General features: G+C 35.4%; 1 protein-coding gene across 7 annotated transcripts in view; it reads right to left on the bottom strand.

The window, feature by feature from the left end:
- Window positions 1-14,647, bottom strand: part of ADPRM (ADP-ribose/CDP-alcohol diphosphatase, manganese dependent) — a 37,710-nt gene that overhangs the window by 22,129 nt on the left and 934 nt on the right. For 6 of the 7 annotated variants that reach the window (XM_074225120.1, XM_074225126.1, XM_074225124.1 and 3 more), the window contains exons 2-3: window positions 6,392-7,041; window positions 5,953-6,069 (exon numbers count right to left, since the gene is read on the bottom strand). In XM_074225120.1, the coding sequence (XP_074081221.1) occupies window positions 5,953-6,069; window positions 6,392-7,041 (767 nt within the window). Of the gene's footprint in view, window positions 1-5,952; window positions 6,070-6,391; window positions 7,042-11,828; window position 14,647 lie in introns of those variants that run through there. The other variant, XM_074225123.1, reaches the window with a different exon arrangement.

Raw genomic sequence — 14,647 nt, 5'->3', positions numbered from 1 at the left:
TCAGGATTAAGTGACTTGCCCAGTCTTCAGGTTGCATTTGAACTCAGGTCCTCCTGACTTCAAGGCCCTATCCACTGTGCCAACCAGCTACTCCTAATGTTTGTCCTTCGTTCTTGAAGAAGACCATGACATAAGTGAGGTAATGCCATGACATGTATGTGAATTGTATTTGAGTGAGGGGAAGCTGTGCTAAGTCACTAGCCTAATTTTCTCCTCTGGAGTCATTTGGGTCCATTGGCCAATTTATACAGTGACAAAAACACCCTCCTTTATAATTTGATACAATTCGACTGTTGGCATGTGCATAATCTCACTAAGCACGTTGCCTTGGTCTGAGGAAGTAGAGAGATGCCTCTTTTGCAAGCTAGTAAGAAAAGGAAATCTTAAAAAAAAAAGGAATAGGTTTATACATGTGTGGTTAGGATGAATAAGCTGGCATTTTGCACTTAAATCTAAATAGTTTACATCTAAAAGATTGAATCCAAAGGGTATGGTTCATGTATGCACATATCACCTCAAAATTGTTTCTTTTTAATTGTTTTTCTTCACGACATTCCTCTGAAGTACTTTACAAATAATAAAATCACTGGAAAAAGGAAAATATATCCTCTGTATCCCAGTCTTGAGTGTCTTAAGTAGAGCTAGGAAAAAACCACGAGTTCCTGAATTCTAGACAGGACATTACTTCACTATCATCTAATTTACTTTACAGCTAGAAGCCCTGCTACAAGTCCTTCTACTGCCATCACATCACTACTTTTTCATGATTTAATTATTATATTCCAGTTTTGGTAACAAACTTAAGTTCTTCCATAAATCTTTTTTGCTTTGCTAAGCAATCAAAAGGCAACAATGTAAAAAACAGGAATACAAATTCAGGTGTCCATTGTATTCTAAAGGAATTTAAAGAGATAAAAAGATGAGATAACTTATTTAGCTGAATGAGTATAAAGGACAATCATATGAGAACCATTTAAGTGGTTCTTAAAATGTAAAGAATGTGTCCATATCTGTGTATTTATTCACCTCTCTAGAACTCAGTTTCCTCATTTGCCAAATGATGGAGAAGGATAATTTCTTATGATTCCTTTCAGTCATAAAATCCTAATAATCTATGGATTCCAGATAGCCCTTTTGCTCTTCCCATAGAAGTCTGACAAAGATGAGGGTAAAAGAAAGAGTCCAATAAAGAGATGCATTAGATATTTCTGAAACAACAAAAACCTCCCAAGGACAGAATTTTTCAGCTGCCTGAAAACTATACTAAGGCCTTTTTAACTGTTGTAGTGATAAATAGCAGCATGAACCTTCACTGAAGCGATACCTCATCATGCACTGGGGGAAGTGGGAGGAGGGAACCTCTAGGCTCCTGGGGGGTGTATGCCAATAGCATAAATCAACTAACAAGTCCTACTCCATAAAGCTACAGAGACTTGCAGCTAAAGCATCTGAAATAAATGACACCTTTTTTCCTACTTCCTTTCCTCTCTCCTACTTTATGTTTGTCTTTTGAGCTCTGTGCTTCTATTTCAATTTATATTATATAATTCATTAAAAAATTCTATTTTATATAAAATAATTGCAATGTTTTATCTGGAGATTCTTTGCTAAGGTGGATTGAAACATATAGTGCAAATGTAGGGCTGGTTCAACATTGTCCATATCAGTAAGGAAATTAACAGAACTCATATCTCAAATGATGCTGAAAAGCTTTTGACAAAATAGTACCCATTCCCATATGAAAACCACTAGAAAGCATAGGAATAAATGGGGTTTTCCTTAAAATGGTAAAACCATCATCAAGCATTATATATAATGGGGATCAGTTGGAAGCTGTCACAAAAAGAATAAGGGGTGAAACAAGGATGCCTGTTATCATCGCTATTACTCAATATTGTACTAGAAATGTTAGCTTTAGCAATGAGAAGAAAAAGAATTCAAAGGAATGAGACTAGGTAAATGAAGAAACAAAATTCACTTTTTTGCAGATGATATAATGATATCCTCAGAGAATCCTAGAGAATAAACTAAAAAACTATTTGAAAGAATTAACAACTTTAGCAAAGATGCAGGATATAAAATATATTCACAAAAATCATCAGCATTTCTATATATACCCAACAAAATCCAGCAGCAAAAAGATAAATTCTATTTAAAATAACTATAGAAACTATACTTGAGAGTCTACCTGCCAAGACAAATCCAGAAACTATATGACCAAAATTACAAAACTCTTTTCACACAAATGAAGTCAGATCTAAACAAATGGGAAAATATCTACTACTCATGGGCTGAGCTAATATAATAAAAATGACAAGTCTACATAAATTAATCTTATTCAGGAAAACAAAATTCATTTGGAAGAACAAAAGGTCAAGAGTATCAAGAAATAATGAAAAAAATGCAAAGGAAGGTACTTTGGCTGTACCAAGCCTAAAACTATGTTATAAAACAGCAATCACCAAAATGATTTGGTACTAGATAAAAAAATAGAGTAGTAGATCATTAGGATAGATTAGTTACAAAAGAATTAGTAAATGACTATAATAATCCACTGTTTGATAAACCCAAAGATTCCAGTTTCTGGAATAAAAACTCATTATCTGACAAAAACTGCTAAGAAAACTACAAAACAGTACAGCAGAAACTAGACACAGACCAACATCTCACATCCTATTTCAAGAGGGGTACATGATTTAAACATAAAGGGTGATAGCATAAGTGAAAAAGGAGAGCAAGGATTAGTTTACCTGTCAGATATATGGAGTGGGGAAGAATTTATAACCAAAAAGAGCTAGAGATCATTATAAAATGCAAAATGGATAATTTTGATTACATGAACAAACAAAACCAATGTGAACAAGATTAGAAGGAAAACAAAGCTGGAAAACAATTTTTATAGCCCTCGTAAAGGCCTCATTTCTAAAATATATAGAGAACTGAGGGAAATTTATAAGAATACAATTCATAACCCAATTGATAAGTGCATCAAAAAATATGAATAGGCAGTTTTCAGAGGGGAAATTAAAGCTATCTTACTCATGAAAAGATGTTCTACTATTTTCATCTTTTTAAATTTAAATTCCTTTTCAAGGTTTTTCCCTTTTTATTCTGGTTCTTTCATAGCATGACTAATATGGAAATATATGTAATGCAATTTACAAATAAAACCTAAATCAGATTACCTGCTATCTTAGGGTGGGAGGAGGGAAAGATAGAAGACAGAAAATTTACCAAAAATGAATGTTAAAAATTATATATAATTGGAAAAATAAGAAAATGAAAAATTGCTCTAAATCATTACTGATTAGAGAAATGCAAATAACAACAATGCTGAGATACCTCTTCACTTATCTGGCTAATATGATAGAAAAGGAAAATGATAAATGGAGGAGATGTGGGGAAATTAGGGCACTAATTCACTGCTGGTAGAATTGTGAAATGAACCAACCAATTCTGGAGAGCAATTTGGAACTATGCCCAAAGGGCATATAAACAAACTGTTCATGCTTTTTCATCCAGTAAATAACACTATCAGATTTATACCAGTTCTTTTTGTGATGGTAAAGAATTGGAAATTGAATTCAATTGGGGAAGGCTGAACAAGTTGTAATATATGAATATAATAGAATACTGCTGTTCTATAAGAAATGATGAGCCAGCACATTTCAGAAAAATCTTTTTTTAAGTTATATAAATATTTTATTTGTTTTCAAATTATTTGATAGTAGTTTCTACCAATCATTTTTTCTGCAAGGTTTTGAAATCCTTCCTTTCCCCCTCTCCCCCAACAGAAGGCAATCTGATATGCTTTACATTTTCCATGATATTCATAGATCAAAACTGAATGTGTTGATAGAAAAAAACATCCATAAGGAAGAAAGGAAATATTAGAGATAGCAAAATTATGTAATATATAAGACAACTTTTTAATAACTGAAGATAATAACTTTGGTCTTTGTTTAAACTCCATGGTTCCTTCTCTGGATGCAGATGGTATTCACTGTCACAGATACCCTAAAATTGTCTCTGATCATTGCACTGATGGAATGAACATGTCCATCAAGGTTGATTATCACCCCATGTTGTTATTAAGGTATATAATGTGCTTCAGGTTTTGCTCATCTCACTCAGCATCAGTTTATGCAAACCTTTTCAGATTTTTTTGAAGACTTCAGAAAAATCGCTAAAGACTTACATGAACTGATGCTGAGTGACATGAGTAGAACAAGAACATTGTACACATTAACAACAACATTGTGTGGGGGCGGCTAGGTGGCACAGTGGACAGAACACTAGCCCTGGAGTCAGGAGTACCTGAGTTCAAATCAGGCCTCAGACACTTAATAATTACCTAGCCCTGTGGCCTTGGGCAAGCCACTTAACCCCATTGCCTGGCAAAAACTAAAAAACAAGAACAAAAACAAAAACAAAAAAAACAACAACAACATTGTGTGATAGTCAACTATGTTAGACTTAGCTCTTCTCAGAGACAGAGTGATCAAAGATAATGCTAAAAGACTTGTTATTTGTGTTGGAAAATGCCATCCAGAAAAAGAACTATGGAGACTGAATGCAGATGAAAGCATATTATTTTCACTTTTTTAAATTTGTTTTTTTCTTTCTTGTGGGCTTTTCCTTTTGTTCTGATTCTTCTTTCACACCATGACTAATATAGATATATATTTAACATATTTGTACATGTATAACTTTTGCCAGATTGTTTCCATCATGAGAGAGAGAAGAAAGAGGAAAGGAAATGGAGGGAGGGAGAAAAATTTGGAAATCAAAATCTTAAAAAAAATGTTAAAAACTAAAGTGACATATAATTGGAGGAAATACTGTAAGTTAAAAAAGAAAACAAAGGGGAACAAAAAGAAAATGCAGGGAAGGAGGAGGATATACAGACAGTAAGAGTTCACACAATATAGTACTTGGCTACAAGATATATTGTAGATTGTAGGTACTAGATAATCTGTTATAGTTATATATTTGTTGTGTTATACATCAGAGAAGTAATGAAAAAATATGATTTTAATTGCACTTTACTTTTAGGAAAGAACTTGAAGGCCTCACTCAGTTTATTTATGTTTATTTTACAGATTTGAAAAAAGAGTGACAAGTTTGGTTTCCAGGTGCTTCTAGTTTCCTATATTCATGGCTAAATCCCCATATCCTCAAACACTAAAACAAAATCTTATCAAAACTGAAATTCTATTTGAAATTTGTATGTAAGTAGGCAAAGTACTCAGTACTGACTGTGTCTTACTTGTCTACCTTCCATCTATTCTGTATATTGTATCATGGTCTGTTTTGTTTACATGTTATATTAGCCATCAGAATGTACTGACTTTTCTCTGGGAAAGCAAGGAGCTTCCTCACTTCTGCTTCGTCAATTTTCAAAAGTAAGATGCTTTGTATGATTTTGTTTGAGATTGTGGAATTAATTTCATTTTATATTTGATATGTTATTCCTGTTTTGAGGGAGACTTTCAAAATTTTAAATGTGGATTTAGATGATTCAATACATGGTGGCAGAAAAAACAGAAGAAGAAAAAGCAATATCTATCATTTATGTCTGCATCACCAGTGGAGCACATTTTTTCTAATGACTAAGACTATAAATTGTAGAGCAGCTACCAACCTGTACTAATTGAGTGAGTTTTCTCACAAGAAGCTCCTTACCCTAATTGAGTGAAAAGTTCAAATGAAAATATAGGGTTTTAAAGTTTATAAAATATTGTTATTTTACAGACGGCCACTTCTTGACTTATCCTGGAAAATTAATAAAATTAATGTATTTACCAATAAAAAAGTGAAACAAATCATCCATTTTATAAAATTGGAATAACAAAACAGAATAACTTTTCTTTTTGGAAAAGAAAAATTCTCCCATTTCCTAAAGTATTCATGTAATAAGTAATTCAAAAAGGCATAAAGTTAAAAACCTACCCACAACCACCACCTTTTCTTGGTTTGTGTCACAGAAAGTAAGAACTGCTTCAAACCAGTCCAATTGGTCCTGGCTGAATCCTCCATTATACTGGACAAATTGAGGTTCAGAAAGTCCTGTAACAAATAAAAGCAGGTCAAAAATATATGTCTTTGATCATCTGAATATTCTGTTTTATCTTAGAATTTGAAAAAGAATATATTTTGCTTAAAAGGATATAACATGGGAAAATCACTAGATTTTTTCAGTGTTAAAAAACATAAACCAGTCATGATCTGAGGCAAATAAGTTATGTGACATTTATGTCTGTCATTGAATCCTGACCCTGAACAGTAACATTATAGTTTTACCTTAATTGTTCATCTTCCTGCTGAATAAAAAGTATCTGAAGAATTTTAAGAAAATGTATTAGATTCTCAGCTCAAAGGAATAATTCACCTTGAGGGCTATTCAGTTCCTTATTTGGATTCTTCTCCTTCAGCATCTTCATACAATCTTGATATTTTGGAGAAGACTGATCCATTCCAAGGACACTTAGATCATAAGTATCAAGTAAAATGAACCGAAACTTAGGGAAAGGTACAAAGTGATAGGCATAATAGTTTTCTGAAGCAGAAGTCTTAGGACAATGTGAAATCTGGTCTTCTAAAAACTTTGTGTTAAGCTTAGAGTTTCTTAAAAGGTCCCTGCTGAAGTTGTAGAATTCATGGTTTCCCCATGTATGATGAACAGGGACTCTGAGGTTTTTAAATTCCTTCAGGACAGTTTTTAGTGAATTTTCTGACATTTTATGCTGTGCATTAAACCCATCAATGATATCACCAAGTTGCAATACAAAAAGGAGTGGACTGCTTTCTTTATTCCACTCTTCAACAGCCCCTTGAAGATGACGAAGACTGTAACGGTAGTATCTCATTCTGGTTCTTTGGAAATTATAGCCATCTTCTAAATCTGCATATTGAATATCTGATATAACTCCAAAACTGAAGCACGGTTCTGAGATCCCATGTGAATTGTTTTCTGAGTTTCCATCTCTGGCTTTCAGACTGGGGTGTGTATCCATAACTTTTAAAATGGTTTCCTGAAAACTAAATTATATGAAAAAGACAACTCAATTTCAAAATAATAATTTTCTAATTAAGGACTGACAATTCATTAAGACTGGATAAAATGCTGAAATGACTTTACATGTACTTTTGATAATGATTAAGTTATTGGTCTTAAATTTATTAGTTATTTTTAATATTTACAAACCTCTATTCAGTTTCATTTAGAATTTACTTGTAGCATATAAATAGGGGGTTAAGTACATAATAATTAGTGTAATTTCTTAGAGGTGACCTATTGAGGAAAACCAAGCAAAACAACTACTTCTAAGGCTATAACTTCAAGAGAATCTTGAATGATGTGTCATATTAGAATTATAGTTCTAAATCTGAAAGGGACAGAGCAGAGGATCTTTAGCACAATTTCTTCATTTCACAGATGAGGAAACTGAGGTTCAAAGAGGTTAAGTGATATGTCCAAGTTTACAAAGCAGCTCCTCTGATTTAAAAATCCTTTCTATCTATAAAGGCAGAAAAAACTATAAGGATGATGTAATTGCTTTGGAGACTAAAATCTCAACTGTTCTAAATTAGTTAACTGTTCTAAATTAGTATATCTATTTTTTTATAAAAATCTTAACCAAAAAAGATTATATTTTGATTTTTGTCTTGCTTTATTTGCAAACCAAATATCCTTTTTGGTGAATAAGATAAACCAGCAGTCCTAGAAAACAAAATACCAGAGGGATTTTTTTTTTCAAAGCTCATGGCAATAACTGGCTCCTGGTGCAAACTGAAGCATTGTTTAATCTCTTTTTACCTTCCAGACTAAGGGATCAATCAAGGCTGCTTTCCTTGGAAAAGTAGTAACATGGAAGGGAGGGGTAGGGATGGAAGTAGAGACTTGAATTTCAAGTTGTATTAATTTAATTTAAGAAGTATTAAAGAAGTAGAGATTTATTTAAAATAAGTAAACATTTTAAGTACTCATCAGTTTTCTCATACGTGTCTTCTTATTCGATTTGCAATATTCTCTAAGGGGCAAAAGTTAGAGGGGAAAAGTAAGGATTTGAGGGAAAATGATGTGATGCTAAAAATATTTGAACTTGAATAATTTTTGTATTTAATAAGATAGTTATCTTATACGTGGAGTTCACAATGCCTGGCATTTGTACTGAAGACAACATGAAAGCCTACTCAATCAGTTCTCATGGGTACTTATTACTGTTAGACTCAATTATAAACTGTTCAGCATTGAAAGATCTTCACAACTAGGCCCTCTCCTTCCTTTACAATCTTCCCTCCCCACTCTATGATCCAGCTACACTGATCCACTTGCTGTTTCTTGAAGCCCACTCCCTAACTCCCATCTCCATGTGCTGGCTTTCTCTTTTATCTGCAATGGTCTGTCCAATGATTTCTGCCTCTTAGCTTCCCTGACTTCATTCAGGACTGAAGTCTCAAATTGCCTGGTTGCCATTGGCAGTGCCTCCTGGAGCTAGTGTTCCCCATTGGAGATTCTATCTATATCTTGAATGTTATTTATTTATATGTTGTCTTCCCAAATTAGAATTTTAAGTTCCTTTAGGATAAAGACGTTTCTTAGTTGTATTTGTATTCTCAGTGTGTTTAATAATTTAATTTGCTGACTAACCTGTAGATGCGTCAGTTATTATGACCAATCCCTAGCAGTGAGAGCCACAAATGTAATTAAAGGTAAAGGAAGGTAAAGCTTCCTAACATCAGCTAATAATCATTCATTCAATAGCTTTCCTGTACACCACACACCAGTGTTCACAACTCACACCCACACATAGCTCAATACCAAAAAGAAAAAGTTATCTTTCGTATATCTAATTAAATATTTTATCTAGTTCCTGTTCTCTTAAAAGGTGGTAATTGATATATCCACTCCCAAGATTCCAGTAGATAGAATCAAAAGGACCTGGTTTCAAATCCTACATCTGACATTCAGTGAAGCTGGGCAAGTCATTTCACACCTCAAGTGCTGTGGATACATTACTAGAACAGGAACTTCCAAAGAAGCTGCCAAACTGCATTTGTTAGGGGCTCATTGAGGTGGTCTCCCCTATACCAATGAAATCACAGGTCCTGTCCCTTTCCATATTCCTACTTACCACAATAGCAGAATGGGTTTTTTGGTTTTGTTTTGTTTTGTTTTGTTTTGTTTTTGCAAGGCAAATGGGGTTAAGTGGCTTGCCCAAGGCCACACAGCTAGGTAATTAAGTGTCTGACTCCAGATTTGAATTCAAGTACTCCTAACTCCAGGGCCACTGCACCACCTAGCCACCCCAGCAGAATGGTTTTATTCTTACTTCGCTTCTGAAAATGTGGTAAATTAGCTTATAACCCTTATACAAACTAACCTCTATGTATAGAATACTTTTACCAGGTCCTCTAGCTTTCTTCAAGGATCACCTCCAGTACTACCTCAAAAACCCTTCCCTCATTTGAATCACAGATTTAGAACTCCTTAGGCATTCCAGAGGCAATTACACAGGGGTAAGGCCCAGGGAGCTAAATGTTTCCCAGGAGATTATATAGATGTAGAATTTGAACACAAAGCTTCTGACTCTACAGGTAGTGCTTTTTTCCTGATTTCCAAGAAAAACCTTCAGTATTTTCCTCACTCTCATAAAATTATTTTTTATTTATTCACCTTTGTATGTATGTATATATCTTCCCTCTTCATCCCACCTTAATCATAATAAGTTCCATAAAAGGAGGTTTTATTAGTTCAAGATATTAAAGCCAACTTGGGTAGCTGAAGCAGTTTTTTCATTGCCTGAGGACACAAAAGTCATGAAGATCCTGTTCCAGTAAGGACAAACTTTAAACATAAGAATGACCAAAATCAGGAATCTGTGGATCATTTCTAATCTTGATTCTTCCTTTGCATTTGTTAAGTAAACCTTTTTGCTATTAGATCAGAATGAAACAAGTGGGTTAGGTGAGCCACCATACTAGCTTAATTCTGGTCCACCACAACTGGCATAACCAGCATTGGGAATGGAATGATCTTCTTGAGCTCAGGAGACCAGCCCAGGAGGAGGTGAGTTCATTGTATCCTCCATGCTCCTGGTGATACCTCTAGAAAGGATAGTCACTTAGGAAAGGCTTCCCCCATCACCTGCAAAGGACTGTCTGCAGTCATTCAACAACTAGAGAAGGACTGTAAAAATTTCATGTCTAAGGAAATGTACCCTGAAAGTGTACTATTCATTGAATTTGCAGTTTTTGTATTTTCAGTTAGTAGTGATCTCCAGGCTCTCTCAGGAAGTTTAGGTATGTGCTTCCAGTTTAGTAATTTAAATCTCCTCCAAATTCTTCTAAAAGATTTTCTGAGAACTAGATTTATTTTTAAAATAAAAAGAAAAAAGATTTGAGTTTTGGGAATGGAAAGCTGGTTGTTCTTCCCCTAGTTGAAAAACAGCAATGTTTTCTATGCCCCAACTAGGATAGAATTTGCACTGCTAATGGTTTTCACTTAACTGCTTTGGGGAAGTCATGTGAAATATAAACCTGACACTAAGGTATCTTGATAATTTAAAAGGAAATGCCTTGAATAAGAAAATAACTCTGGTTTTGAAAACCTTTGTAGAAATGTAAATGTAATTGAACTAGGAGTTTTCAGTTGAGGGTGGCATGAGAGTCTACAAAGGTAGATAATACATTGCATAAAAGGGTATCAGACCCCACCAATTTTAAATGATTAGGCCTAGCTGTCCTATAGTTGGATATAGAAATGACCAGCTTGTTGAGTCCCTGACTATAATCCTGTAATTTTGGATTATCTAAAAAAAACTGCACTGAAAAGAACTGCTTGGAACTTTTTAGGTGGCATTTGAATCTCCTGGGAATTGAGCAAGTGAAATGTGACTCTTTAAAACAAGGCAATTGAAAGAAGAGTGCTCAATTTTCCTTAAGAATCTTGAGACCTCTCTGTAACTGGGGATACAGACAAATGTATCCATTTGGGGGATTGCAGTGGTGGTGGAAGCTACATCACACTAAAACACAGATCCCTGCAGACTGAACTCAAACACATATAGTGACAAAGGTGGGCCAAGCATAGCCTTCTGTTGACTGCGATTTGGAAATGACTGGTTGCTCTGTATTGTTGCCAAGCTATGACAATGGTAAATTGGGAGTTTGGCGATATAAAGAATGCTAAGGAAGGAACGATCCTTTGGAAATGGCTTGCTTTCTGTCAACAAAGCAGAGAAATACCAGGCTATCAAAATTGAAAAGAATCTCAATAAGTCAGAATAATAGCTCTGTTGGAAGTGAACTGCACCCAGAACTGAGAATAGAGTTGCCAATCAGCACTAGCTACACCCAGGGCCAGCAAAGGCTCCCCTTGTAATGTCTTCTGACCAGTTATTTAACCTTATAGTCTCAGAGCTGAGAGGTCCTAAAACTGCTGCTATATGTATGTGCTAGGGACAGGCTTCTACTTAGGTGTCACAGACCACTCCTACTGATCAGATTGTTTAGTTCTGAGACTTAATCCTTTTTTCTTTTATAGGGATTCCTTTATAATGAAGATGTTGGAAGATTGTTAAAAGTTTTCATTATAATTATTCTGTGGTCTGCTTTTGTTTTTTTGCTTTTTAAAAAAATTGTTTCTTCCTCCTTAAGACTGATGATGATAGGGGGGGCTGTCCCAATAAAATTCCTACAAGAATTTAAATGGTAGAAAGTCCTCTATGTTTAGGACCTGGTCACCATGAGATATTACATGACTGGACCAGGGCTCCCTGCTTTCCCTAAAATAGCAACAAAAACTTTTACCAAGACTTGATTACCTTAGGGAGGATCAAGGTTCAGGGTGTTTTTCTTGGATAGTATAGCCTCTGGTGGATTGGCATGACTTTCTGGTCCCTTAAGGGATATCCAAGTTGGGTCAGTTTTACCACACCCTATTCTAACAGACATCTGAAAAACAGAGATAGGGGTGTGGGCATGGCTATTTCTCCAAGCTATCTATCCTTTCTGTGCTCTAGCATCTGTTTTAAATTGTTGATGACTTGCTAGGACTTCATTTCATCTCTGTATCAAAACTGAACACAGGGTGCCATCAGATCAAGGTTTGACCTTATCACTCATGTACTATGAATCAATATATTTTTCTGACCCAATTTGGGGCAAACTCTGGCAGACTGATCTAACATTATTTTTTTGTGAATATATTTTCCATACTACTAAGTCAACATCCTTTTGTGATAAATATACTTTCTCAGAGCCTCTTATTAGTTCTTTTTTGTTGTTTGTTTTTGCAAGACAATGAGGTTAAGTGACTTGCCCAAGGTCATACAGCTAGGTAATTAAGTGTCTGAGGCCACATTTGAACTCAGGTCCTCCTGACTCCAGGGTCAGTGCTCTATACACTATGCCTCCTAGCTGCCCTTCATTTAGTTCTAATCCTGATATTGAATCAACTTAAATTGTCTCGTACCAGAGATGCACGGTGGCAAGACATATGGCAAATGCCCCCTGCCCATGATGGATGGCATGAAATATGGTTTAGGAACAGTTTAGGGGGAAAAAATAAAAGAACTGAGAACTGGAATTCTACTACCAAAGACTTCATTCTTTATCTTGTGCCACCCAGTAAACCACCTATGACTTTTTTAGGAATCTGCTAATATTAAAGCAAAACTAAACTGCATGCCTGACTGTAGGTCAAGAGCATTATTTTTGCATGTGACATTCTAACAATCAATCAAAAAGCAACTATTTAAGCCTCTACTGTGCTAGGTGCTGAGGATAAAAAGAAAAAAATCATATTCCCTTAATGTGGCTTATGTTATTTCAATGGAGATAAATCATTTACTTATGTAGAAATATTTAGAAAATACAAAGTAATTTTGGATAGGGACTTAGGAGTTGAGAGTGATCAAAAGACTTCATTCATGTAGAACGTGAAGCTTGAGCTAAGTTTTGATGCAAACTAGAAGTTCTAAGAGGAGTGTATTCCAGACAATGAGAGACAGAACAATGCACATGCCAAAACATGGACAAGGGAGAATGTGATGTTATATATATAGATGTTTTGCTGGATGATAAAGTACACCGATAAAGGAACCCTGAAATTCTGTATGTGATTCTATAAGGGAAACTAGACAATAAACATTTATTCAGTGCCTATAATGTCCCAGGACACTGTACTAAGTGAGGGGGGATCCAAAGAATAGTAAAAGACAGTTCTTACTCTCAAGAAGTCTGAATTCTAACAGAATGTGGGCCAAGACCTTCCTTCACTTATTCAGTTTTCAAACAAAATAGGCTATATACTCTGCTTCGTGCCAGAAGTGAATGCTTCAAATTCAACTCCAAGTCTCTTCACCTCAATTGAAATTCTGTTAATTTTTCCTAATATCCAAATTACAAACTATGAAGCCAATTTACTCCCCACTCCTACCCAGTGATTTTTTGCAACCCAAAGGTGACAGAAGGAATATATAAGATTACATTTATGTAAACAGTTTACAAAGGTTTTTGGTTTATTTGTTTTTATGATTAAAGTTTGGAAATCAAGTTTTGGAAGGGCAGGAGGCCTTCTTAATATTCTTTATCCTTCTTCTCATCATCCAATACAATGTTTTGAAAATAACGGGTACTTAATAAATGATTATGGAATCACTTTAGTATCTATTCCAACTACTTTGCTTTACTGTGAAGGTTAACTGAGGACCAAGATGTAAAGTAGCTACATTCTCTAATAATCTGAAGCACTCTTGTTAAACTTTTATGACATTTTTGATATACTGTCCAAATGCCCAACATTATTATCTCTGCAAAATCTTGTGTAACATCTTATTAGCCCTACACCTAAAAAGTTCTCTAAGGAAAGCAATTTGTCTCCTCAAACTGTTAACAACAGGGCAGCCCTTCCTCTCCTTCCTCACTGCTTAGCCAAGAAGTCACCACAACATATTGTTCATACTTAAAAAAAAAACTTTATTCGTACTTTCTATTATTTTATTTTTCTTGAGGTCTCTTTTCTAGGGGAAGCAAGGGAGGCCTATGTTTACTTTCATAACATGATTATTATGGGGGGGAAGGATTTGTTGAATAAATGAATCATCTTAGTCTAGTTCTTCCTACTTTTACAGAGCTAAATGAGGTCCAGGTTAAGGCAGAATAATCATAACCGGAATCAACCTTACAAATCAAACAACCCCTTCATTTTACAGATAAGGAAATCAAGTAAGTCCAAAAGGACTTAGAGAGATTTGAAATTAACTTTTCTGACTCCGAATTCGGTGTTCTTTCTCCCACACTCATCTACAACGACAGTTGAACGGCCCTAGTTCAACTGGTGACAGTCTCAGAGGCCTCACAATGTCTACCCGAGCCCGGGGTCGCAAGGATCCCTCGGCGCGACTCCTCATCGGGCCTCGCCTCCCAAAGCACCGCACAGGTGGCCAGAAGGGCTGAAGAGGGCCCTGGCACATCTCCCGCTCATCCTCGCTCCCCAGCCGGCGGGAGGGCGATTCCCAGGGAGCCGCTCAGCCTCTTCTTTCTCGCCCTCTTTCTACCAATCCTTCACCTTTAAGAAATTCTCCTGATTGATATAAAGACTTGGGAAGGGGAAACTGAGGCCGTAGGTACCAAAGAGAGA

This window comes from Macrotis lagotis, chromosome 2 (assembly GCF_037893015.1).
Source record: "Macrotis lagotis isolate mMagLag1 chromosome 2, bilby.v1.9.chrom.fasta, whole genome shotgun sequence".
In the NCBI taxonomy this organism is placed as follows: domain Eukaryota; kingdom Metazoa; phylum Chordata; class Mammalia; order Peramelemorphia; family Peramelidae; genus Macrotis; species Macrotis lagotis.
This window is presented reverse-complemented; position numbering and strand designations above follow the sequence as displayed.